Below are 25,747 nucleotides of genomic sequence, written 5' to 3'. Positions count from 1 at the left end.
CTTAAGCAACTTCTTTGCGGATAATACATGTAAATCATGACATACTGACCAGTAACCAAGGCCTAAAATACGACTTATCAGTGTCACTCAAGCATGCAGTATTACGGAACAACTTAAGGAAGAAACGAAGTAAAAACAAAACGGATATTAAATAGAAAAATGAATTGTATAACCAAAGTCGTTACTAGCACATCCCTAGAATCCTATGAATTTAGTTACACATGATAGAATAATCTAAAAACATAGTTTGAAGGGAAAACAAAGTAAATATAAGAACTAAAGCGATAAAACCCAAAGGTAGAATCCTCGTAGCCTTGATCTTCACTTGAATCCATCTTCAACCTCTTGCAAAGCGAAGAACTCTCAAATATTATGCTCTAGAATTGTGAGGAAAAAAGTGTGTAAAATAAAGTATGAGAGTGTGTCTTAATGAAGAGGTTTGAGGGGTATATATAGTGAATGGGTCGAATCCTATCGGTAGAAGGAAAAAGGTGGCTAATTTTGGTAAAATCTGGAGAGAAAATAAGTTAACTCGTGCGCCGCATTTTCGCAGCGGACCGCTGCACCTTGGCCATCGGTCGTTGTGCGTTGTTCGTAGCTTCTGCCCATTTGTGTAGCGGTCGCTGCATATGATGTAGCGGTCGCTGCATATGATGTAGCAGTCGCTGCAAATTAGTCCAGTGGCTTCGAGAGCTTCTCGAGCGGTCGCTGGGCGTCTTCAGATTTGTAGCACAACCTTCTCTGGAGCGGGCCGCTATGGGGTAGCGGTCGCTAGGGTCCAGCGGTCGCTGCGCGTGGTGCAGCGGGCCACTGGACGGCTTGAACGCTCTAGACTTCTATCTTCGACTTTTTCCTATCTTTTCAGCTTAAATATGCACAATTCTCACAAAACATGTCAAAATACCAAAATAGATAATATATGCAAAATATGGACATGAATTGCGATTTAGACATTGAAAACAGACCAAATAAGGGTCCTTAAAACAGTGCAAAATCCGAGCGTATCAGTGAGACCACATCCAAACCTCCATAGATTCCTGACTGGGTCGAATATGTAACTTAATATAAATAGGAGAATAAAGGAGAGACACACACACTTTTTTCTCTAAAATTATCGTCCCCTTCTCTCTCTCTCTTTCTGAGTAGGAGTCGAATTTTTCTCCTATTTTTTTGTGGGAGTTCTGTCTTCTTTATTTAAGTCTAGTATTTTGATAAGATCACCCCACCCTGATATCGAAATATAGTTCGGGAACCAGTCAAAAAAGCATATTTTAGTTTAAACTAATCAAAAGCATGTTTTAATTCAAGTTTTGAGAATGATACATGTGATAATTACGCGAATAGCTTTTGTCTAAATAATCTGTTAAATAGATCTAATTCTCTTATTTATCTGTGCTTCCGTTGCCAACCCCATCAGGACATTCGCTCATGTGTGTGTGAGTTTATTATCTAAATATTGCTCTATCTTTTTTTATGAGGAACTTTTCTAAATATTTAAGTTAATATCAATTTCATGATAAGAAAATAAGATGTCACTATGCATAAATATCAACTTTTTTTAGTAATAATGTCAACAGTCACTACTCACTAGCAACAATGTCAACTTGTATCTATACATATCAACTATACACTAGTAAATACAATGTCAACTGTGCTATATATAAATATCAATTCCACTATATATTAATGTCAAGTTCTTTAGTATCAAAGTCAACAGTTTCTAGCAACAATTTCAATTTACTAATAACAATGTCAACAAACACCAGCTTCTTCACCGCCCTACACATCAACATCTCCTCCAACACCTTCTCCGACACGTGAAAGCTCTCTCAACCACATTATCTTCACCCAAACCTCGGTTGCGCAACCGCTCGACACATTCAACATTTTCTTCGACACCTCTGTGTTCCCCAATCCGAGCAATCAAGTAATTCCATGTATCGCTAGATGATGCAACAACAGTTTCAGATTCGGAGCTCCACGCATCTTGAGGCGACAAAAGAGCTCCTTAAAATTTATACTTACATACAATGAAAAATCAACACATAATTAGATCCTGTTCAAATTGATCAACAACCTATGAATTGACCGAGATATTGAAATGAGAATCCACAAATTATGAATTGATTGAGAAATTGGATTAATAATCCATAGATTATGAGTTGGTATGGGGAAATTGATCGTGGAATTCATCCAGATTATGGGAGATTTGATTACATAATGAACATCTGGTTTCGCACAAATTTTAATGTATAATTAGTAAAGTAAAAGAAAGATAGAAAGAAAAAAGTTTCAAAAGTGTTGTTAGTGGAGAATGAGTCCCTCCTCATTAGAGAGAAATGAGTTTCCAATAGAAAGTTTTTACTTTTCAGGAACAGACAAAAGAAAATAGTTCACTCTTCGGGGAAAGTGGAAGTGTTACAAAATGACATATGTGGAGTACCATTTACACATTAAAAAATTATTTTTACTATTCCACATTGCAAAATATGGATTATTAGATTCTAAAATCAAGTGGTATATAGTTGGTAGTAGTTAGTGATTATCATATAATTATCTATTAATTACATTCCTAGTAAATTATTTAATACTAATGACACATGGAGAGTGATCAATTGCTAACTCATCATTTAATTGCTAACTACAACTAATTTAAAACCATAAGATTTTAGAAAATTTGTGGTCTACAATTTGCCATGTGCAATTTTCGTTTTTATTAATTAAATCGAAAAAGATAAAAAAAAACTACTCCCTCCGTTCCTGAAAATTTTTCACCTATTTCCTTTTTCGTTCGTCCCTAAAAATTTGTCACCTTTCACTTTTACTATTTTTGGTAGTAGATCACATATTCCACTAACTCATTCTCATTCACATTTTATTATAAAAATAATATATAAAAGTAGGACCCACATGCCACTAACTTTTTCAACCCACTTTCTATTACATATTTTAAAACCCGTGTCGGGTCAAATGGTGACAAATTATGGGGGACGGAGGGAGTATTAAATTAGGGTTTTGGATAAAAATGTCAATATAGTATTTCGAAAATATAACACAATGCTTTGAGAATGTCAACACAATCTTTGAGAATGTTAACACATTGTTTATATTGACATTCTACAAGTATTATATTGACATCTTTTATATACTACTATTACATATTTTAAAACCCGTGTCGGGTCAAATGGTGACAAATTATGGGGGACGGAGGGAGTATTAAATTAGCGTTTTTGATAAAAATGTCAATATAGTATTTCAAAAATATAACACAATGCTTTGAGAATGTCAACACAATCTTTGAGAATGTTAACACATTGTTTATATTGACATTCTACAAGTATTATATTGACATCTTTTATATACTACTATTGACATTTCTGCTTTACGAAAAAATTAAAAATTTTTGAAATATTTTTCAAATTTTGACATCGGAGCATATGCAAGTGAGATCTCGTTAGAATCCTTATGAAATTATCTTTAATTTGATATATGTTGTGCGAAAAAATAATTTAAATCGGGAAAGTTATATGTGTTTTAAAGTTATGGGATATTTTTCAAAGTTAGTTACAACTATTTTGTTGTAAATTGACCTTAATACCCTTATTGACGTTTTATGTTAATCGTATTGACATTTCGGGGTTGATGATCCAGACACTTAATTTAAATATCTAATGGTTATTATTTAGTTGTAGTTAGCAATTAAGTATTGAGTTAGCAATATAACACTCCCCAATGACACATATTATTACATCCCTAGTAAATTACTTCTTCCGTCCCGGCTAAGATAACACATTTCTTAGCCGGCACGAGATTTTAGGAGTTATTGGTTAAATGATTTAATTTGATAGAGAAAAAGTGGGTGTGAGTATTAAAATAGAGAGAGAAAGAAAGATGAAGATTTTAATAAGAGTGAGAAAAAATGGTTGGGTGTATTAATTGGAGAGAGAAAGTTTCTAAAAAAAAAATGTGTCATCTTAGTTGGGACAAACTAAAAAGGAAAACGTGTCATTTTAAGCGGGACGGAGGGAATATTTAATACTAATGACACATATTAATTGATAACTTTAACCCTTCAATCTATCAGAGTAAAAAATACCCCTCGTCCCATTTAGAAGTCCCGATCACTTTTGCACACTCGTTTTATTAAAATCATAATAAAATAGTAGTTAAAGTGGATGAATGGTAAAGTAAGAGAGAATGTGGGACTCCTGCGGAAGGAGTAGTAAAATATTCTACAGCAATACTCCATAAAAGAACATCAATTGTCATTAGGCCATCTCCAACCATTTACACCAAACTCAAACTCATTTTTGAGTTTGGGTCACACCAAAAAGTAGTTTTACTCCAATCATTTACTCCAAACTCAAACCCAAAAGAATATTCCATATTTATATTCTTTTTTATACCTTTTCAATTATACCTACATATTTACTTAAATTACATATTAGTCCCATAATATTTTATCAATAATTTATGTAACTTAAATAATTATACAAAATTTTTTTATTAATATATTTATGTATTAAATATACTTTATATTTAAAAAAATTACACTACTTTTAAAATTAAATACACTAAACTTGCAATAATAAAATTCAAATATAAATTGAAACTCATTTAAATATATCGCAATTTCATAAAATCACGATAAACATAAAAAATAACTAAAATTCAAGACTCAAAATGTGTGCATTGTTCCCACAAATGATCAACTGGCGCATTTTGAAGTTCCAGATGAGCACTTTTATTTCTTATTGCGTCATATCGGGTCATATACTCTCGAAATAATAACAAGATTTTTTTAGCAATATTCATTCCTATTTAGTAAATTTATTAGTTATTATTTGTAAAAAAAACATAATTTATTATAATATGGTCAGCTTGCTAATTTCTATTTAATTATTTTTATTAGAAAAATATATGTAAATTTCATTAACAAATTGTGTCTAAATTATGCGGCTGATAGTTTGAATCAACTATCAAGTACTCCCTCCGTTCCACAGTAATAGAGGCGTTTCGTTTTGAAAAAATAATAATAAATAGTTAAAGTGGAGAGAGAGTAAAGTAAGAGAGAGAATAATGTAGTGAAGAGTCTTATCTACAATATTCTCTCTCTTACTTTACTCTTTCTCCACTTTAACTATTTATTATTATTTTTTCAAAATGAGTGCTCAAAACGAAACGCCTCTGTTACTGTGGAACGGAGGGAGTACTACTGTACTAGTACACAAATTGACAGTATACAAATTGGCTGTCGACTGATTCAACTATCAAAATAATAATAAGGATTATTATGCAATATTTAAAACTTTTTTGCAGTAGATACTTAATTTTGGTGTTCACTTCAAATTTAGTGTTGTTTAATTTAAAAACTCAAAAATGGGTATGGGTATGGAGTATGGTTAGAGCACATTTTTACATCAAAAATGGGATTTGATATACGGTGGTCTTAGCCGTCCGTCATATTGATAAAATTCCATGGAATCGCAGTGATAACCTATTTTTCCACTATTTATTTTCGTAATAAACTCAAGTTTATTGTTTGTTTTGTTGTATAGGAATTCCATTTTGTCAAAATTCTGATTAGTCACGTATCCGAAACTGTTAATTAAAATAGCAGTAAACATAAGCGGGTCGAGTCCGACACAAGTCGGTGGAGAAGAAAAAAGCAAACCTTTACTGAGCAGATACAAACAAAAACTCTCTCTCTTTCTCCGGCGACATTTTTCCGGTATGTAAAAATCCGGCGGTTTCACCGATTTCTTCCACCGTGGCGTGTCTCGTATTTAGAGCATCATGCTTCTGTTTACATCTAAAACCGCTACTTTAATTTGAGTGATTCATTTTCGCATTCGCATTCGCATTCGCATTGTTGGAGCTTGGCGTTGGAAGAGCTGTAGTTTGAGGCGTTGACGTTTATCGGAGTCTCTCCGCTGCTTCATTTACGGTTTTGTACTCGTCGGATCTCGATTCCCGGAGGTGAAGAAATGAGCCGAATCCGATATCGTTTTGTTTTCCCCTTGGTGCAGCTTTCTCCAATGATTTATGAATAAATTAATGGACTTCTGTTTTTTTTTTTTTTCAAGTAATTTTCAATTTCTTCAATTTACCTTTCCCCTGAATAATTAACTTGCTTTACCACTGAATGTGGTGTTCCTCGGGCTTACTTTTTGCATCCGAGTTCGCCTTTTACCTAAATTTGTTATGGAAAGCTTATGAATTAGGCTCAAATGTGAGCTTTCAAAAAAATATTGATCGTTTAAAGTAAAGGAAATTGGTATTTGAAGTTTTTTTGGTAACTCTTTTTCTTATCTTTTTGTGTGGGTGAAAAAGTGTAGTTTGTTCACTGATGCAACCTACAGATGTCAGGTTTAATGTTAACATTACGTAGTTTTCTGTTTCAGAGCAAAGCCTTACTTTTTTTCTTTTTTACCCTCAATTTGCCCCCTTCCCTTTCTCTTTAACATTGCCAATTTTTTTAGGCAAATCATTCAATTACCGTTTAATTTATCAGCCATTTTTTTTTCTTATGCCTTTCTTTGATTTTCTGGGTGGTTAAATTTTTCTAAAGTAGCTTTTCTGTTTTCAGATTGAAAGCTGCAGATTCCTGGAGTCCTTTCCTTGCTGGACATCTACCTTTTTCTGGGTATTACTTTCTTGCTTTTGATGTATTGTGACTTAGCAGGGAGGTCCACCGTTTCAGTCTATGTAATATGGTTAAGATATTATTTTTACCAGGTATTGAGATGAATGGTATTTCAAGCAATGGCAAGACTAGAAACTTTGAAAAGACACATCCAGGATGCTTAGGAAGAATGGTGAACCTGTTCGAGTTGAACATTGGTGTATCTGCCGACAGACTTCTAACTGATAAACCACATGGAGATGGTGCACACTCGTTCTACTTGAAAGTTCTGATATGTTATATAATTTCCTTACTGAAATCTAGCGTTCTCATGCATGTCATATACATTCTAAGAGACCATTCTATATGTTTAAAATAACTAGATGGATTATTTCTATTGCAGAGTTATCTTTTATTGGCCTCAAATGTGGCTGTCTGTTACTTTTCTTTTGGTCTACCTAATTATTTTATAAATGGTTGCTGGGTTTTAAATTTGTTGCTGGTATGAATCTCATAATTTGAACATCTAATTCTTATTTGCTCGGCATAATCTGTGCATCTAATTTTCTGGGCGATATGCCTCTCTTCGTGGGCCACCCTCAACTTAATTTTCTTCTTTTTTTAAGGGGCCATTGAATTGAAGTTTCATTTTTTGTAGTATTTCTCCTTTAGCAGACCATAATGCGATCTTGCTGAATTACATAATTTCAACCTATTTTCAGGTTCACCTGTCTCAAAAAGCAGATCAGATGTATCAAGCATGGGCCATTCTCTTGATCAAATTGAAGAAAAAGTGGTAACAGGACTATTACTATGTAATTAGAGAATTATGTGGAATATATTTTCCCCACAATGTTTTCCAGATTTTACATGGACGATATATTTTATTCTTTTGTGTGGATTGCAGATAGTATCTGAATATCTGGACACAATTTCAAACAAAAACACAAATACGACGCCTGTGAAGATGCTCAGTGCGCAAGAGATGTGTAAAGAAGTGGACTCCAGAAACAGACCACCTAATTTAGTTGCAAAGTTGATGGGGCTTGATCCCATTCCACAACACGAACTTGGCGCTGCAACGCAAAGAAGCCACTCTAAAGGTCATCCTCGATGTCATTCAGAGATACCTATGAGTAACTGGGAACAACAGAATGGACTTTTTCATCATGTAGAGAGAGATGAATTCAAAGATGTTTATGAAATATGGCAGCAATCAAAGAAATCAACACGGAAGGGAAGGCATGATGAAACTACAAAGGACACAAAGCTGGCTTTTGTTCGTCAGAAATTTGTTGAAGCAAAACGCCTTTCCATGGATGAAAATCTTCGCCAGTCTAAGCAATTCCAAGATGCGTTAGAAGTTTTGAATTCCAATAAAGATTTATTTCTTAAGTGTTTGCAGGAACCAAATTTTGCAATTTCACAGCAACTGTACGATCTGCATTCAATTCCTCCACCTGACACAAAGCGTATCACTGTTCTTAGACCTTCAAAGATGGCTGGGAATCATGATGTTGCTGCTGGGAACAGAGAAGATAAACAAATGGATAAGTGTGCCTTTGTTCATCTGAATGGTTTGGAAAAAGGTCATCTGGGGAATTCCCCTTCTGCAAGTTGGAAGAATTATGAAACTCTTACTCAACCGACTCGAATAGTTGTTCTAAAACCAAGTCTCGGAAAATTACTTGATGATAAGGCTGTGGGCTCTCCACAATCCCAGTCAGCAAGGGTGCATGGTGAAGAGTTTTTTGGCGAAGAAGAAGACAATGATAATCAGGAATCCAGAGAAATTGCAAAATCAGTTACTCAGCAAATGCGTGAAAAACTTGGTAGGCACCACCGAGATGAAACCTTGTTTTCGTCAGGTTTTTCTAATGGCTATGTCGCTGATGAAAGTTCATTTAATAGATCAGAAATCGAGTATCCAGCTGGTAATATTAGTGATTCAGAAGCTGCGTCACCTTTGTCTAGGCACTCCTGGGATTATGTCAATAGGCTTGGTAGTCCATTCTCGTCCTCCTCTTTTAGTAGAGCATCTTATTCTCCAGAATCATCAGTTTGCAGAGAAGCAAAGAAACGTCTTTCTGAAAGGTGGGTCATGATGGCATCTAGTGGGAGCTGTCAAGAACAAAGACATGTACGGAGAAGCTCGAGTACATTGGGTGAAATGCTTGCTCTGTCTGAGACAAAGAAGGTTGCTTTACCTGGGGAAGGAGGCAGTTCCAATCAAGAATCAAAGGGTGTAAATTATCACTTATTCAGTGAACAGAGGACAAACAGAAATGTGGATAGTTCAACAATAAATCTCAGCAGGTCAAAGTCTCTGCCTGTATCATGTAATAAGTTAGGAACTGGGCTACATGCCTTAGTTTCAGCTTCTGAGAAGGATAAACTGGAAATTTCGAAGGACAGGAAAGTAAGAAGTTCCAAATCATCGTTGAAAGGGAAAGTTTCAAATTTTTTCTCCTCAAGGAACAAAAAGAGTAGTAAAGAAAATTTCCTTGTATCTGACACCAAACATGAATGCCCCTCTTGTCCTGCAGACATTATCAGCGGTAAAACTGAAAGTCTTGTTAGCAAAGGGCATGACTCTGAGCCAGCTGATCTGCTGGGGTCATCAATTAAGGCATCTTCTTCAAACCCTATCTTCAAGAAGGGCCTGATATCTCCGGAGGTAATTTTATCATGTAATATGCATGATTGCTTCGACTGTTTATCCACTTGATTCATACTGTGTGTTTACAGGTGCAAGATTAGTTACATGAAATATGTTTCAAAGTTTTAGCTGATGCAGTTGTATCATCAATCACGCCCAAGTGCTTCTTAAAACCTTTTACACCTATTTTCTATGAATTTCTCCTAAAATCTTGAAGAAATTATTATGGCTTCCACCAAGATGATAATTGTACAGTTTTTACGAGAGAACAGATAGTGTTGTTGCAAAACTCCAACTGGCTTGGCTATTATGAAGTTTGATCATGATTGAGAAGCTAAAGGATCATGGGTGGGGGACCAATGAGGTGGAAAATTGCTTACAGAGATATAGCTAGTGAGGGAAAAAATAAACAGAATTAGTAACTTGTGATGATTGTTTATTAAGTTTACCCAGAGCTTTGGCTTATTGGACACATGCAAATTTGTTGGTTTCAGACAAAATAATTGCTGTGTGCTTTATTCTTGTGACCGAGTACTTTATATTGCAGGGATATACACTTCTTATTATCTTATAGGTTTTGACTATGGATAGTTATTTTTTATCTAAACTGCCAACTGTACACTTATGATACGTTCCAACATTTACAGGCAGAGTTGTCTGTATCAGAACCAATTGTATTTGCAAATTTTACTGAAAATCAGGACCAGCCTAGTCCAGTATCCGTCTTAGATCCACTCTTTGAGGATTGTGATAACACGAAGAAAGTGTTCTCCCATTATGGCAAGCCCGATCAACATGGTACAGTCGATGTTGCCTTAATTTTGCTATTGCTGCAATTTTCCTTCTTTGATAGTATTGGTTTTAATTGTTTTATCCGACCATCTTTTGCAGGATATGAGTTGCCACACAATGCAATTAGTTCAAACTTAATTGACAAATCACCACCTATTGGTTCTATTGCTCGTACCCTATCATGGGACGACTCGTGCATGGACACAGCTTTATCATACCCCATCAAGGAATCCTCAATTGCCCAAGGAACTGAGGAAGGAGAGCGAGAATGGGTTCTTCTAGTTGAGACATTACTCTCTGTAGCTGGGTTGCAGGGTGAGGTGCAATCAGAATCATTTCTGGCAAGATGGCACTCGCTGGAAAGCCCTCTGAATCCATCGTTAAGAGACAAGTACGTTGATCTAAACGAGAAGGACACACTGCACGAGGCCAAGCGGAGGCAAAAGAGATCAATGCAAAAGCTTGTGTTTGATTGCGTAAATGCAGTGTTAGTGGACGTAGCAGGATACGGGTCTGGTCCCACCCAACGAGCCATTCCAAGCATTAAGTCCAACACTAACATGTTGGATGAGGTGTGGGTTCGGATGAGTGCTTGGTTTAGTAGTGATGTCGAATGTGATGACGAGGACAACAACAGCCTGGTGGTTGATAGGGTCATGAGGAAGGAGGTGGTGGACAGTGGGTGGGTAGATCATTTGAGATTGGAGATGGATAATTTGGGTAAGGAAATTGAAGTGGAATTGCTGGAAGAGATTGTGCAGGAGGCAGTGGTTGAATTGACAGGTAGAGAGTGACGATGCGTTTTTATTCTTTTAGCAATGTATTTATACTCACTTATTATTTTTTTTTGTTGTGTTTCAAACGAGAATGGTCCCCCCACCCCATCTCCAATTGTTCAGTTAAGTGATGCAACTTGTCCCCTATATCTATATGCATATGACCCCATAATATGACCTCTTATGTATATTATTTGTATAACTTGTTTTATAGTGGTAGAAATATGATATAAATGTCACTGGTTGTGAGTTTGGATCCTTCACCACAGTCTCTCTCTCTAGAAAAATTCCTCTACAATGCCCCTATTAATAAGATTTGAAATATGAAGAGAGGGAGACGACAGATTTTTGTGAACTTGATATATCACGTGAGTTTTTACTAGAAAAGTGTAAATGAATAAAAGCAGAAACGCATAATGCATTAAATGATGCAACGATAGCAATAGTGAGACAATATGCCGAATTGTAAACAGTTGCTGTTACATCTTGCTGAATGTGTCTTACATATTTGCCCTTACTTATACCTTTGTGGTTTTGTCCAGGTTTTTGGCTAAGATAACAATGATGATATCATAAAGTAAAGTAACAGTGAGAAAAAAATAGAGAGAAAAGTAAGAGATACGGTAAAGTACTCCCTCCGTCCCAAGATATTAGACCCCTATTCCACTTTGGGGTGTCCCAATACATTTGAACCATTTCTATTTATGGTAAAAATTTATTCTACTACTAACTCCACTTACACCACTAAACGAAATATTTCCTAAATTCTTGTGCCCAAAAGAAATGAATCTAATATCTTGGGGCGAGGGGGAGTAAGAGATAGATAGATAGATAGATAAAATGTTACTTTTTTAAAAAAGAAAGGAAATGTGTCACTTATAATAGGACGGTCGAAAAAGGAATACGCCTCACTTCGGATGAGGGAGTAATATTAAATTGTTATCAGCCCAAAAATAAAAATGAGATTATTATTGTTGGTTTATGTTTTGTTGTTAAGCCAATAAGAGTAAAAACAAGATAAAAATAGAAATGTGTTCGGCAGCCGAGATTATTTCGTAGGTTAACAATGAAAAGTTACGTTTTTGTCCAAATTTCCTCTGGCCAATTTTCACTATACAATTTTAGGGGTTAGACTTTATAAGATTTACTAGTATTACACCCGTGCTAGTAATTAGGGTTTAGAATATTAATTTTACTAGTAATTTTAAAATATTAATTTTAGAATGTAATTCAATTAACTAAAACTATAAACAATATCATTATATGAAAATTGTTAATTTTAGAAATGTGTTGCCTTTTCACTAAAAGGGAAATGAATCTATTACTATGGAACATACCAAAATGACAAAATAACTCAACTACTATTGAACGTAGGGAGTAGTATAATATTATATGTTTAAAAATATTATCACCATTTAAAACTTCTAACTCTGCATTCTTTTCAAAAGCTAGATTAATTTAATATTAAGAGTTAATTTATTATTAGACACATTCTTATTTTGTATTTTATCCTTTTAAATTAATACTATAATTTCTAATTATTAATGAATTCATGAATACGATTTTATAATTTGTGATTAAATTTTAAAGAAACATATTTGAATTCCATAGTTGGATAGATAGCGAATGACACAAGACATTTAATATAATTAATCCATAACTATGGGGATAGATTGTGCCAAACCAATTTATTATAAATAGAAATTAATAATTTTGCCAAATTAAAAAGTTGAATAATGAGCCAAATTAGATAAAGAAATCCAAAATCATAAAACAGCTAAACCCCCAAGGCCCCAATAAGTAATTTCTTAACATCAAATATTTAAACAAATAAAATTACAACCACTACTCATATTGTTAGGTTTTATTAAATTAAATTTGATTTCAATGGTCAATATCTTCCATTTATTAAAGAAATACGTTATTAGTTATTAGAGCTCTACTAATCATACGTTCAAACATATAATTATATCTTTAGAGGCCCTTTAATCACACATTTTACTTTTTATCTTTAGTCGTAAATATGTATTAATCGTTTTGCATTTAAAATTGAAAAATGAATCATTTAAACTCTCTATATATTACTCCATTTTTTCGAAGAATGGTTGTTTTTAGTTTAAGTTTTAATATGGCCCGCTTAGTAAAAATACACGGAGGAAGTTAGGATTCAGCTAAAATATAAATACGTGAAAAGTAATGGAGTACTGTACATTATTTTTGTAAAATGGAAAAATGACTCACCGTGAGACCACAAAAAAAGCAAGTTTTTTTTTTTTTTTTTTTTTTTTTTTTTTTTTGATAAACACCTTCATGGTGGAGGGTTGAGTAGGTCCCTCATCCCATATATATCATGCAAAGCAAAGTTTGTACATAGACCATTCCCAAAAGTGGATGATCCGGAACAACAAAATCAAAACAAAAGACAACCTCAATGAACAAAGGAAGTTAGACTAGAGAAAACCACTAGCTATCCTCAAAATCTAAAATTGGGCATGCCAAGCTGATCCAATCTAACCATAGCTCTCACCCGAACTGGGATTGCGCTCCCCTCCATTCTCTCCAAAGACTGCTTGTTTTTCCCTCTCGAGGCCAGGAAATCTGCTATCTTGTTACCTTCTCTCCGGATGTGCGAGATCTTCCAAAGGACCCCACGGAGCTCCATCATGATCCTTGTCATAGTATGTCTAGTTTCTGCCGGACCCAGCTGTCTCTTCCCCAGAAGAAGGCTGACCATTTCTGCATCAGTTTCCAGCCACAGGTTGCTGCTGTAAGACTTGGCGATTATCACTCCTTCAAGCAAGGCCTTAAGCTCAGCTTCAAAGCTCGAGGCTACCTTCAACGGAACGCAAAAGGCCTCCACAGCCTCCCCCAAGTGATCTCTAACAATCCCCCCCCCCTAGAGAGGGCATAACCTGTCAACCCCTCAAAAGACCCATCAGTGTTGAGTTTAAACCACGGCCAATCTGGCGGTTTCCACAAGACCGTCTCCACCCTCTTCACCTTTCGCTTCCTCACCTGATTTCCCATGAAGTCTACTCTCGGATCACAACTTTCCCATTGGTCTTGTTCAAGAGCACCCGCCAGCACCAGATTCCTTAAGTAATTAACAATTCTCTTATAGACATTTTCCACTATGAAGGTCTTATCATTATGAACACACTCATTTCTTTCTATCCAAAGGTACCAAACAATCAAGCAAGGAATCAAGATACATATGTGGTGTTTATTCTTACTAACCGTATGTTTCTGCCACCATCTCAAACGCCGTTCCAGGTTCTGTCCTCTATCATAACCCGGGGCTTGTGGAAACCACCTTGAGAAACGTTCCCACACAGAAGTTGCTGCATCTCCATTTACAAAGAGATGCATCCTTGTTTCCATACTTGGTTTAGAGCAGCAGCGGCATTTGGAAGCGAGAGACACTCCCCTCCATTGCAGTTTTGCATCTACCGGGATTCGATTAGCAAGAAGCCTCCATAGAAAAACCGATATTGAGGGGCTAATATCTCTTCCCCAAATGAACTCGTAAACCTCCAACTTTTCTCCCCTGTTTCGTAAAAATTCCCAAGCCGAGGCCACAGTAAAATTGCCATGAGGAGTCAAGGCCCAACGGCTAATATCCCCAGATACCATATCAATCGGTGTGTCCAAAACTCTTTCACTCACCTCTATCGGGACACCCCAATCATCCAACAAATCCAGGACATCATCCTCCTTCCAACCAGAACCAGACCAGAACTCTCTCACTCTTACAAACGAAGGGTTCCCTATTTTTGAGCAAAAGGCGCTAATCGGCTGGTCATCCATCCAAATGTCATCCCAAAAACTAATCTTACCTTCCCCCAACATCCACCTGATAAGGCTTTGACATTGGACCCCAGCCTTAAACATTCTCCTCCAGATTGGGCTGAACCTACTGGACCTGTATATAATTAAGGAAGCAGATATTGACCAATACTTCTTGTACATATATTGTGCCCACAAAGAATTCTATGCCCGGAATCTCCACCACAGCTTGAAGCTATAAGCTTCCATTGTGTCTGCCATGCTTCGCAATCCTAAACCCCCTTCTGAGGTGGGCCTGCAGACGTCCCTCCATTTGATCCAATGTGTTTTGGTTGTTGTGCTGCAAGAGCCCCAAAAAAATCTGGCCAAGACTTGCTCCAGCATTCTGATAGCTCCCTTTGTTGGCTCAAGGACTTGAAAGATGTGCACCGGGATGGCTTCTAGAATGCTTTTAACCAAGGTAAGCCGACCTCCAAAAGAAAGGTGCCTATGACCCCAGGAGAGAATCTTCTGTGCTATCTTATCTCTGATAAACATAAATAGATTAGTCTTCTTCCGGCCACAGAAGATGGGGACTCCAAGATATGTGCAAGGAAGGCTCCTGTGCTGGAAACCTCCAACAGAAATGACATCAGCCGCCCATCCCACCTGTTTCTTGTCTATATAAAAGCAACTCTTTGCCTCATTGATCATCTGACCTGATACTTCCATATAGTGTTTAAGACAATTCTTCAACTTCCTAAGTGAGGCCCTCTTGGCTTGGGTGAAGATGATAATATCATCCGCGTAGGCAAGATGAGATATTTCCATTGTGTATCTGGCCGTGCGATATCTCATATTCTTGTTCCCCAGTATAAGACGATCCAGGATTCTAGAAAAGTAATCAGCTGCCAGGATAAATAAGGACGGGGAGAGAGGGTCACCCTGCCGAAGACCCCGAGAGGATTTGAAAAAGCCAGCTGGAGTTCCATTTATTAGAATTGAGAACCAACATGGATTTATACATCTCTCAATCATTCCAAGCCATAACTCCGAGAAACCCATCTTCCTAAGCACCTTTATCAAAAACGGCCATTGGACACGATCATGCGCTTTGGCCATGTCTAGTTTAACCGCTATATTTGGCGAAGGATTACATTTCCAAAGTTCATGAAACAGTTCTTGGGCCAGCAAAACATTATCACTCAAGAGACGGCCTTTGATGAAACCACTTTGATTTGGGGAGACGAGATCCGGGAGCAGGGGAGCCATCCTCATCTACAAGAGCTTTGATATAATTTTATTGGACACGTTACACAAGCTTATTGGCCTGAATTCCGACCATTTAGTAGGGCTTTTCTTCTTAGGAATTAAGACGATCATTGTTGCCGCCAAGCCTCTTGGCATCTCGGCTCCTTGAAAGAAATCAATAACCGCTTCAGAGACATCAGCACCAACAATATCCCAGCAAGTTTGAAAGAAAAGGGAGAACCCATCCGGCCCCGATGCACTATCCGCATTTATCCCAAACACTACATTCTTGACTTCCTGAATCGTGGGAAGGCTGTCCAGCACCTGCATATCAAAATCCGGGGGCAGAGAGGCCAGAAGATCCAAATCTGGTTCATGTAAAATATCAGTGTCAGAGGATAATAAATTCTGGAAGAACCTGACAGCCGAGGCACTCAGCTCTCCACTGTCTGTTATGACTCTTCCCTCCTCCTCAATGGCATGGATCCTAGACTTTGCCCTTTTTTGTTTCACCCAACCTTGAAAGTATTTAGTATTTCTCTCTCCCTCAACTGTCCATCTAATGGCTGCTTTTGGCTTCCAATAATCTTCCTCCATTCTTAAAGCAAGCACAAGCTCTGCTGCGGTTCTATTCATCTCCAATCTTGAGGAAGGAGACTGATCATGCTCAAACTTTTTATGAGCCTCCTGAGCTGCAAGGTCGGCTTGCTTTACCTTTTCAAAGACATTTCCAAAGACATTTTTATTCCACCACTTCAGGCACTTTTTAACACGCCCCAGTTTCAGCTGCAAATTTAGCATGCCCTTCTCCCCCGTGGGTTCAATCCAGCACCTCTCCACCTCGTTCAAAAAGGAGTGGTGTCTGATCCACATACTCTGAAATCTAAAAGAAGGACGGGTGGGAGGACCAGGAAGTTGACATTGAATAAGCAGCGGGCCATGATCAGACATTATTCTAGGCAGATTAGTAACTCTTGTTGTAGCAAAAAGCTCCTGCCACCTCTCCCCAATCAAAGCTCTGTCCAATTTCTCAAAAATATTCCCTCTTGCCCATGTGAATTTTGCACCATCGGTATCAAGATCCAGGAGCTGGCAATCACTTATAGTATTAGCAAAATCCACCATCTCCCTTACCCTATTTTTGCTGGAACCTTGCCTTTCTTCTTCCGAGAGGAAAACATTAAAGTCCCCTCCTACCAGCCATGGCCGGCCCTCCATTCTCACTGCAAGCTCTCTAAGTTTATCCCAAAGGGGGAGCCTCCCTTCTCTCGAGCATTTTCCATACACTACTGACAGATGCAAAGGAATAGGAAAAAGATCAGAGGAAATACGAGTATGAAGAACCTGTTCTGAGATGTCCCAGTCATCAGCCTCCATTCCATTTTCTGCAAACAACCATATTTGACCATTTCCATTCACCCCTTTGAATTGCAGCCCAAACATTCTACTGAAGAAATCCGGCTTTGGGCTTGTTAGTGGCTCAATGATGGCCATGATCGATATTTTGTGAGTTTTAATCAAGAACTTGATGGTGCTCTGTGTACTCTTATTAGCTACACCTCGAGCATTCCATATTAATATGTTGAAAGTCATGAGACAATCAAGGAAACCGCGGAGGATTCAAACCTCCCTTTCTTTTGCAGACAGTTATCAATCGGGTCCCGAGGATCACCTGAACCAGCCTCCCTCTTATCCACCAGATTTCCACTCTCAATCCTCTCTATCTCCGCTTGATCTTCATCAGGTTCCCAGTCCTTTTCGTCTTCATACACTTCACCCTCAAAATCCCCATTAGGCAGCGTTTTAAGGATCTTTGTGCTTGAAAAGGAACTCTGAACCAGAGTCCCAGAGGTCTCCCCTACCTCCTCCCCCTTCTGTGAGATTAGAGCATCAAACATTCCTGAATCGTAGCCCTCCATGCTCCCACCCACACCTCCTTGACTCCCCCTTCCCCCCCCCCCCCCCCCCCTATCAAAAGAGGAGGATCTTCCCAAGCCCCTTCCCTGACCTCTGCCCCTGAACCCACCATACCTCCCCTTTTTACTCCAGAAGGTCGAAGTACCTGCCTCATCAGCAACAAGCTCATGGACTTCCTCTGCCTGTGGCTGAGAAGGCCTCTGGATCTCCATAGAGCCTCCTGCCGCCCCTTCCTCCAAACTATTACCAGCCCCCGAAGAGCCCGAAGGTGGCTGGCCACCCACTGCATCAACTTCCATTTCCTTCTGCCTCTCTATTTCCTCTCTTTTCTTTTCATCTGGATGCTGCCGTTTGACATGTTGGTTGTTGAAATTTCTCCTAGCAGGTTTTTCTTTATTACCATTTGCATAACAAGTCTCCCTCGAATGTCCCACGTGCTTACACTCTTGACAATAGAGAGGAATTCTATCCCATTTAACTTTTTGCCGTATCTCTCTCCCTTGAATATCTATTACAATTTCCTCCGGAGGTGCTTTGGAGATGTCAATTTCAATGCACAATCTTGCAAAAGAAAGTCGTTTCTGAGATAGTTAGTTGCATAATCAACTTGAATTGGTGTTCCCAGCAGCCCTCCAATAGCAAACAAGGCAGACCTCTCAAAGAGGTGGATTGGAAGTCCCACTAGATTGCACCAGATAGGTGCTATGGGGGACTCAAAGAATGGATCAAAATCAGGGGACCATTTGAAGACCCTCATAGGATGTCTGTCTACAAACCACACCGGCATACCATTCGGACCATTGAGAAGTTTAGCATAATCTGCAAGCAGTTTAAACTGAACCAAAATATGTTTTGCATTAATATAACTCCAGAGGTATTCACCAACAAATTTCATCCCCTATAAAGCTTTCTGAATTTGGGGAGCCGAGGGTATTGAGTGAGAAAACTTTCCTACAACCGCATGCCCAAGCTTCTCCGCAAGGAAGGCTGTGTCTGTTCCAGAAAAATAAATTGAGGGAAGCCCTGAAGATTCTCCTACTATTCCTATCTTTTTTATCTTCTCAGGTTCAAAGAAAATTGGTTCCTCTTCTCCAGATTTTAGAATATCAGCAAACTACCTATAGACAATCCCATCTTTACTTTTAGAAGCTCCTGCCATATTGTTCTGTTGAAGCACATGGCCTCTGTTACCATGAGGCATAGAGGAGGAAGGACTAACTCTCTTAACAACCTCAGGCTGACCCCCCTCACGCCCTTGCTTATCCTTCTCCTTTTTTCCAAAAGAAGGGGGGACCTTCATATTATTTCCATTTCGAAAGTTTTCTTTGGTCAGGGGGGGAAAATTACCATTTGACAGCATCACACTCGTTGGCTGGGTGTGCAAATTCACCTCAGACACCTTCACCTCCATGTTACCTCCCTTTCCATTTCCCTGAGTTTTCTCTACCTCCGAATTCCCATTTGTCAGCAAAAAAGCCATGTTCTGCAGCGGCTGAGCTTCGCAAAGATCCAGAGCACTATCTATTTCAGCTACCGCCACCACCGAATCAATCATGGACAAGAAGGGAGCCCCCTTATCACTTTCACTAATCTCAGAGTTCTCCGGAGAAGACATCAGAATTTCATTATCCCTACCAGCCTCTTCAGGTAAAACATCAAACACCTTGTCTACAAGAGAACTATCTGCAGCCACTAGCCTAACCGAACTCTCCTCTAATATAGCTACCTCATTTCCATCATCAGCCCCCCCAACACTCCCAGCACAATCCTCTCCTCCCACCCCCTCCAAAGGAACTCCATCATCAGCATCACATTCTGGGATTGACCCCAGCCTCTTAAACCCCTTACCCATCAGACCCTTCTTCCCCTTAGAAAGCTTAAAATCAGAACCCTCCACACCCTTCAACCCCTTCAAACCACCCTTTCTCATCTCCGCCATCCTCATCATGGGTGATCTTGGCCTTGATCTAGTAAGCCGACCACGAGACGAAGCAGATCGAAGGGATTTTTTCCTCTCCGATCGCCTTTCGACTGGCGGCACCCGCTCCACTTCCTTCCCCAGGACCAAAGAGCTTGATTCCTCCACTTCACCCCCCTGAATCTCCAGACCTTCCGAATCGGCCATATCCAAAGGTCACGCAAAAGCCGAAAAACACTAGCAATCGAAGGCCTCCACCACCGATCGAACCGTGACCAGAAGCCTCCACCTCCAAAAGAACAGTAAACGAACACCGAGAGCCAGCAAACCCAACGAACTCGCAAAAGAAATCAGAAAGGGAAAATCGCACCTGCACTATGTGTAAATCGCACACAGTGGAGGTGAAAAGAGAACCATCCTTGCTGCTGCTCACAAAAAAAGCAAGTTTCCATCACACAAAAAAAAAAAAAAAAAAACCTAAAGAATGTATAACTACCACTTCTCCTAATGAGATTTAATATATTGTTTATTAAAAGCTACTATAATTTAAGATTGCACTGATGAGACACTTTCTAGTCGAGCTTCATTTCATTGCAATATAGTGACCCTATACACTAAACACCCAAACCTTGAAACCTTAATCCTAAACCCTTAACTTTAAAATATACTCATCATGACCAACAAATGAATCAAATATCATAAAATTCTCCCTCAGTCCCAGTTCAATTCTACCTTGTTGTTCACTTATTCTATTTTGGGAATTTTAGATATGTATTCGATATCTTACACTGGGTTGACCTACTTGATAATCCTTACTGATAGTAGAGGTTTTATTTACCAAAATCTTAAGAAAGTGTTTTACAATAGGGTTATGTGAACGGTAAATAAATTTTTTTTTGCTTGCATTCATCCAAGCATCTATTCACCCAATGATATTATTTATTGAAGCCGAATTAGTGTTTTGTTGAAGCTATACTTGTATTTTATCTAATCAAATAATTGTGTTTCACATGTGTAAGGAATGTAATAAAATGAATAAAATACATATACGAAGGCTAAAAAAATGAAATGCAAAGCTAGACAATTTTTTTCTACCACGGTCATCAGTCCATGAATTAATTGGTCAAACATGCGTCCATGATATTGAAAGTACAACCAAAAAATATATAGTAAAGATGATAATCTTACCAAAAAGTGGTTCAACACACACATTACCAATCTGCATAATCTCCTCAAATGACTTAGAAATAAAAAAGCATTTTTAAAAATTGAGGCTCATTAACTTCAAATATTTGTGTGCTTGAAATCATCTTAATGTGGTATGCATGATTTGTAACTGGATTGCGAGGCCGATTTTGCCTCACGAGAAAATTGCGTATACGAAAAATACCCCCTTCCCTAATTAGTGCACCAAACCTTGCGTGTAGAATTCGTGGAATAGTTGCTTGAATCTTTATGCCTGAACACAATAAAAGGCCATAGCTAATGATTTCATATAACTTGCAAAAATATAACTAAAAAGCAAAAAACAATGTACCATTCGATCGTGAAGAACACATTCTAAACTCGCGATATTAGTTCTGTCTCTAGGAGCGGCAATTTCATAGACATGGATGCAACGAACTTTGATAATCGAATTAGTTTTCGTTGGTTGTAGATCATCGAGCAAGGTGTGGCATGGTTCCATGATATCAATCTGCTACTCGTGGGAAGAACAAAAAGATGAAGTTTGAGCTGTATAAGGTAAGTAGGTATATGTGGGTAGATCAAATGTCATATTTATAGGGCAAAATATTTTTATGATATTTAACTTATCTAAACTTAAAAGTAATTTATTTATATCTTTGAATAAAATTTCAATATCAGGAATATAAGTAGTCTGCTATATGAACAAATATTTAATGTAAGATTTAAAGTGATGATAATTATATTTACAAATAGCAGCCATAGTTATCATTTGGAAAAAAGTAACGACAATTCAAATTATCTTAAATAAATGATATGGCTAAACATCAATATAGCGTTTTTAAAAAATTGCCGGCTAATCTAATAATAATGTAATCATAGCTTTCTAACCTTTCATTTTCTATATTAATGCACACTATTTTATAAAAATTAAAATTCATCCCCTAACTTATGCGGCTCTTCTCAAACTCTTCACATTCTCCACTTAGGTTAAAATTAAATTTGGCAAATTATTATATTGTTGTAAACAGTTAGTATAAGATGTGCATTTGATGCACACCATGATGATGAGAGTTATTTTTTAGACAATTAATATAGAGTAATGGCTATAATGCAGTGACAAATGTTGATACACACAATGATGGTGGGAGTTATGTTTTGGACAATTAATATGCAATAATTAGAAAAATCGGTTCACATGCCTTCTCATAATCACAAAAGATGCAAAATCCAATCTTTTTGAGAGTCTCGACAATTTTATAAACAATTTCTAACACTAAAATTTACATTATATATAAATATAGACCACAAAATTGAAAGTGCAACTTTATTGAGAAAATATTCAGTGGTCTTCTACACCACCATGGCACCATAAGATGGTGTGTCCAACCAATTATTTATTGACAACTAGGAATTTAATAGAGCACACATCCAACTAGACATACAATTATTTAGGAAACATTATTATACCACTTTTATAAAAATTTGCATAATCTAAATACGGATATATTTATTTTCAGCTCTATATATATTTCATATTTATATACACATAATATAATAATAATATCCCATATGTACCACAATAAAAAAATATAATCTTACAACATTTCGTTAGTAGCAGTATTATTTTATATGATGTTCTTTCTTTTATTTATTTACATAAATAAATATGTGTATGTATATAACTAAAAATTTTACTACATAAAAAAAATCTATGACTGTAATGTAATTTTTCTATCTTTTTTCTAGTGCATATAAACGATAATATATAAACTCAAATAGATTAATATGCAAATAAATTAAATTACGGTCATGCTTTATATGTATATATATCATATTTATTCATAATCAATCAGAAAAAAGATAACATACCCATAAAAGAATACCCGCAAGTGTTAATTAGTAACATTTTATTTTTTTATCAACGGTACATATAAGTTGTTATTATTATTATTATTATTATTATTATTATTATTATTATTATTATTATTATTATTATTATTATTATGTGTAATATATACATACATATATTTATTTATGTATATAAAAGTAAAAAAATATAAATCATACACATAAAATAATATTAACAAAATGATGTAGGATTACTTTTTTTTTTATTGCGGTACATATTGGATATTATTATTATTGTAAGTGCAAATATAAATATGAAGTATATATAGAAGCTGAAAATATATTGATAATGTTCATATTTATATTACGTAATTTTCCATAAAAGTGGTATAATGAATGTTTCCTAAATAATTGTATGTCTAGTTGGATTGCAGGGGGGTCTTCTTCCGGTGCACGACGTCGGCCGCAAGGGACCAAGGCGGCGAAGGCGGCTAGAGCCAGGGGGAGAGCGAGAGCGAGAGGGATGGGCCGCGGCGGACCAAGCCAGGCGGGCGAGGGCTCGGGCTCCGGCACGGGCACGGGCTCGCACACCCTAATGTCCATGTACCTAGTCGCCACGATGGCGAACCTCTCAAAAGTGAATCCTGGCCAAGTTGCCGCCCATATGGCCGGAATTGAGTATATGAGAGCTCAACTTGGTATAGTTGTACCGCCGACTTCGGGGGATGATGATTCGCCGGCGGAGTAGTTTTTTTATTTTTTAGGATTTTAAATTATGTACTTTTTTTCTATTTTTTAGGCTTTTTTTAAGTTGTAATATTTATTTTATTTTAATGAAGTGTGTTTTTATTAATTGAGTTTGTTGGAATTAAAAATAAAAAATGAAATTGAATGAATAGTTAAGAGATGGTTAAGAGATGGTTAAGAGATGGAGGGTTGCAGGTGTTGTCTCTTAGTTAAGAGATGAGCTGAAAAGTACAGTGGGGCCCATGAATAGTTAAGAGATGAGACGGTTAAGAGACGGATAAGAGATAGCGTTGCGGATGGCCTTAGTGCTCTTTTAAATTCTTATTTGTTAATAAATAATTGGTTGGACACACCACCTCATGGTGCCATGATGGTGTGGAAGGACCACTGAATATTTTCTCGTCAAATAGGGACAACACAGCAGCCCGTGTGGGTGTTGCATCGCGTCAACCCAGTTCTATTAGCACAATTTATTAACACTGCAGCCGAGGAAAGTGATGCACAATTTATTAGCACTAAAATAATTGTCAGATAATTCGAGTATACATAAATGTAAGCACATGAAATTGATTATTGAATCACAAGGAATAAAATTGCAAACTGGTTTTCATATAGCGAGGGTCATATATTATTTCGAAACACAAGGTTTATGGTTTGATTTCATTAAAACTAGACAATAAACAAGTAAATAAAAATAGAGTAAATAAACAAAGTGGTAAAGAATCAGGCAACAGAGGAATTCCATAAATATGATTTCTCTACTTTAGCTTATAAAATAACAATTAATATATCTAAATCGCGAGAACATAGTTAATATAGAGAATCACACAACTATTTTCAAATAAGGGAGAAAGTAGATTACATAGCTTAAGGTCGTCAATGAAAAACATGCAACTCCAAATAGTTCATAAGACCATAGAGAATCCCTTACTATTAGTTTACCCTTTTGGAGATATTTACTATCGCGTTATAAAGTCTATCCTCTCTAGATTCTGCACATACCATTAAATCATGCATTCATTGGTTGTCAATCCGTCAGAAGCATTTTCGCACAAAACGAAACAAAGTAAATGACGTAATTCGATATTAAAATCGAAACTTATATAAACATGAAGAGCTATTATCAATCACTAGAAATTATGCAGTTAAGCTATCCATAGACAAAGTAGCAACACACATATTTAAAAATTAGACATGAAATAACAACTAGTAAAATCATAAAGTTGAATAAGAAGCTTTTTCGTATTCTCTTGCCTTGATCATAGCTCCAAGTTGATGAATAGATGGAAGATAATAAAAATATAAGGAACTGGAACTTGAATTCTGGACCTCTTCAATGATATATGGGGAGTATTCAAAGACTTGGAGACCTATTATTGACTTGATAATAACTTCAACTCCCAAAGGCGAGTGCAGGAAATTAAATGTCTCTATTAACTTGGAATGGACAGAGTAACTAAATCCAAACATAACAAAAGTGATCAATTTCTACTACATTTAGTTTAGTACATATTCAGCATATGAAATCTTAGCAAATTCTAGACATAGTCTAAATTTCTTCTCATTATTCAACTTCCGTTGATTTTTTCTTTTCTTTTCATTTTTTTCAACCTCTCTTTTGTTTATTCTGTGCATCATTTCTTTTCTTTCATGTCCATGATGTTAATTAAATTATAATTTTTTTTTTGTATTATTTTAGCACACTTTTTAAGGTGAAAAACAGATTCATTTTGATATACTGTAGGAAAAAAGATCAAGCTCTAAGAGAGAGCAGAGAAAAAAAAAGAGGTCTGAATTTAAATAGTCAGTATGCCAAGATTAATATCATATGCTTCTACATGGTCACTATTGCATTCTTCTTTGAAAGAGATTCGTGTGGATATCTTGCATGCCTCAATCATAGTCCCATAGAAGAAGATATGATTGTTTTACGAAGACTGCGCATTGTAGTTAAAAAATGCGTCACCCGAGCTTTTTTGAACCAGAAATGCCCCACCGGGTAATTTGGGTGTGTCGCAAGTCAAAAAAATCGCATCGGTCGGGTGTTTTCGGAGCCAAAAATGCCTAATCGGGGATTGGGCAAAATGTGTCTGGACCTGTTTTTCAAGCCCTAACTATTTAAATAGCTAGGGCAGGACTCCTGAACAGACTTTTGGCAGTTCGAACACATTTTTCCGTGAGAATTTGAGCCTGGAAGCCACATTTTGAAGAAAGGGAGCAAGACTGAAGTTCCATCCACCCAAGCCTTGTCCCCCATGGTA

The 25,747-nt window shown here is 36.9% G+C and overlaps 2 protein-coding genes across 3 annotated transcripts; one reads left to right on the top strand and one right to left on the bottom strand.

Moving 5' to 3' along the window:
- The first annotated feature begins 5,650 nt into the window (after positions 1 to 5,650).
- Positions 5,651 to 11,005, top strand: LOC125188719. Of its 2 annotated transcripts, none has more exons than XM_048085734.1 (7): positions 5,651 to 5,979; positions 6,590 to 6,646; positions 6,739 to 6,888; positions 7,348 to 7,421; positions 7,533 to 9,302; positions 9,932 to 10,082; positions 10,176 to 11,005. In XM_048085734.1, exons 3-7 carry the CDS (start codon positions 6,747 to 6,749, stop codon positions 10,868 to 10,870), a joined length of 2,832 nt encoding a protein of 943 aa, XP_047941691.1. In that variant the 5' UTR covers positions 5,651 to 5,979; positions 6,590 to 6,646; positions 6,739 to 6,746; the 3' UTR covers positions 10,871 to 11,005. The 2 variants fall into 2 exon arrangements, with proteins under 2 accessions (XP_047941691.1, XP_047941692.1); XM_048085735.1 differs by having other exon boundaries at positions 5,688 to 5,731.
- Positions 11,006 to 15,895: 4,890 nt separating this feature from the next.
- Positions 15,896 to 17,362, bottom strand: LOC125189895. Its single transcript, XM_048087119.1, has one exon. It carries the CDS (start codon positions 17,360 to 17,362, stop codon positions 15,896 to 15,898), a length of 1,467 nt encoding a protein of 488 aa, XP_047943076.1.
- Between the last annotated feature and the right edge of the window lie 8,385 nt (positions 17,363 to 25,747).

The sequence above is a fragment of the Salvia hispanica genome, chromosome 5 (genome assembly GCF_023119035.1).
Source record: "Salvia hispanica cultivar TCC Black 2014 chromosome 5, UniMelb_Shisp_WGS_1.0, whole genome shotgun sequence".
Taxonomy (NCBI): domain Eukaryota; kingdom Viridiplantae; phylum Streptophyta; class Magnoliopsida; order Lamiales; family Lamiaceae; genus Salvia; species Salvia hispanica.
This window is presented reverse-complemented; position numbering and strand designations above follow the sequence as displayed.

What these genes read in the sequence shown, in the direction of transcription:
- LOC125188719 (XM_048085734.1), top strand. Translation starts at nt 6,747, where the DNA reads ATGAATGGTATTTCAAGCAATGGCAAGACTAGAAACTTTGAAAAGACA. An exon ending in TGATAAACCACATGGAGATG is followed by an intron (nt 6,889 to 7,347) that starts GTGCACACTCGT and finishes ACCTATTTTCAG; the next exon opens with GTTCACCTGTCTCAAAAAGC. An exon ending in AGGGCCTGATATCTCCGGAG is followed by an intron (nt 9,303 to 9,931) that starts GTAATTTTATCA and finishes CAACATTTACAG; the next exon opens with GCAGAGTTGTCTGTATCAGA.
- LOC125189895 (XM_048087119.1), bottom strand. Translation starts at nt 17,362, where the DNA reads ATGGCCATCATTGAGCCACTAACAAGCCCAAAGCCGGATTTCTTCAGT.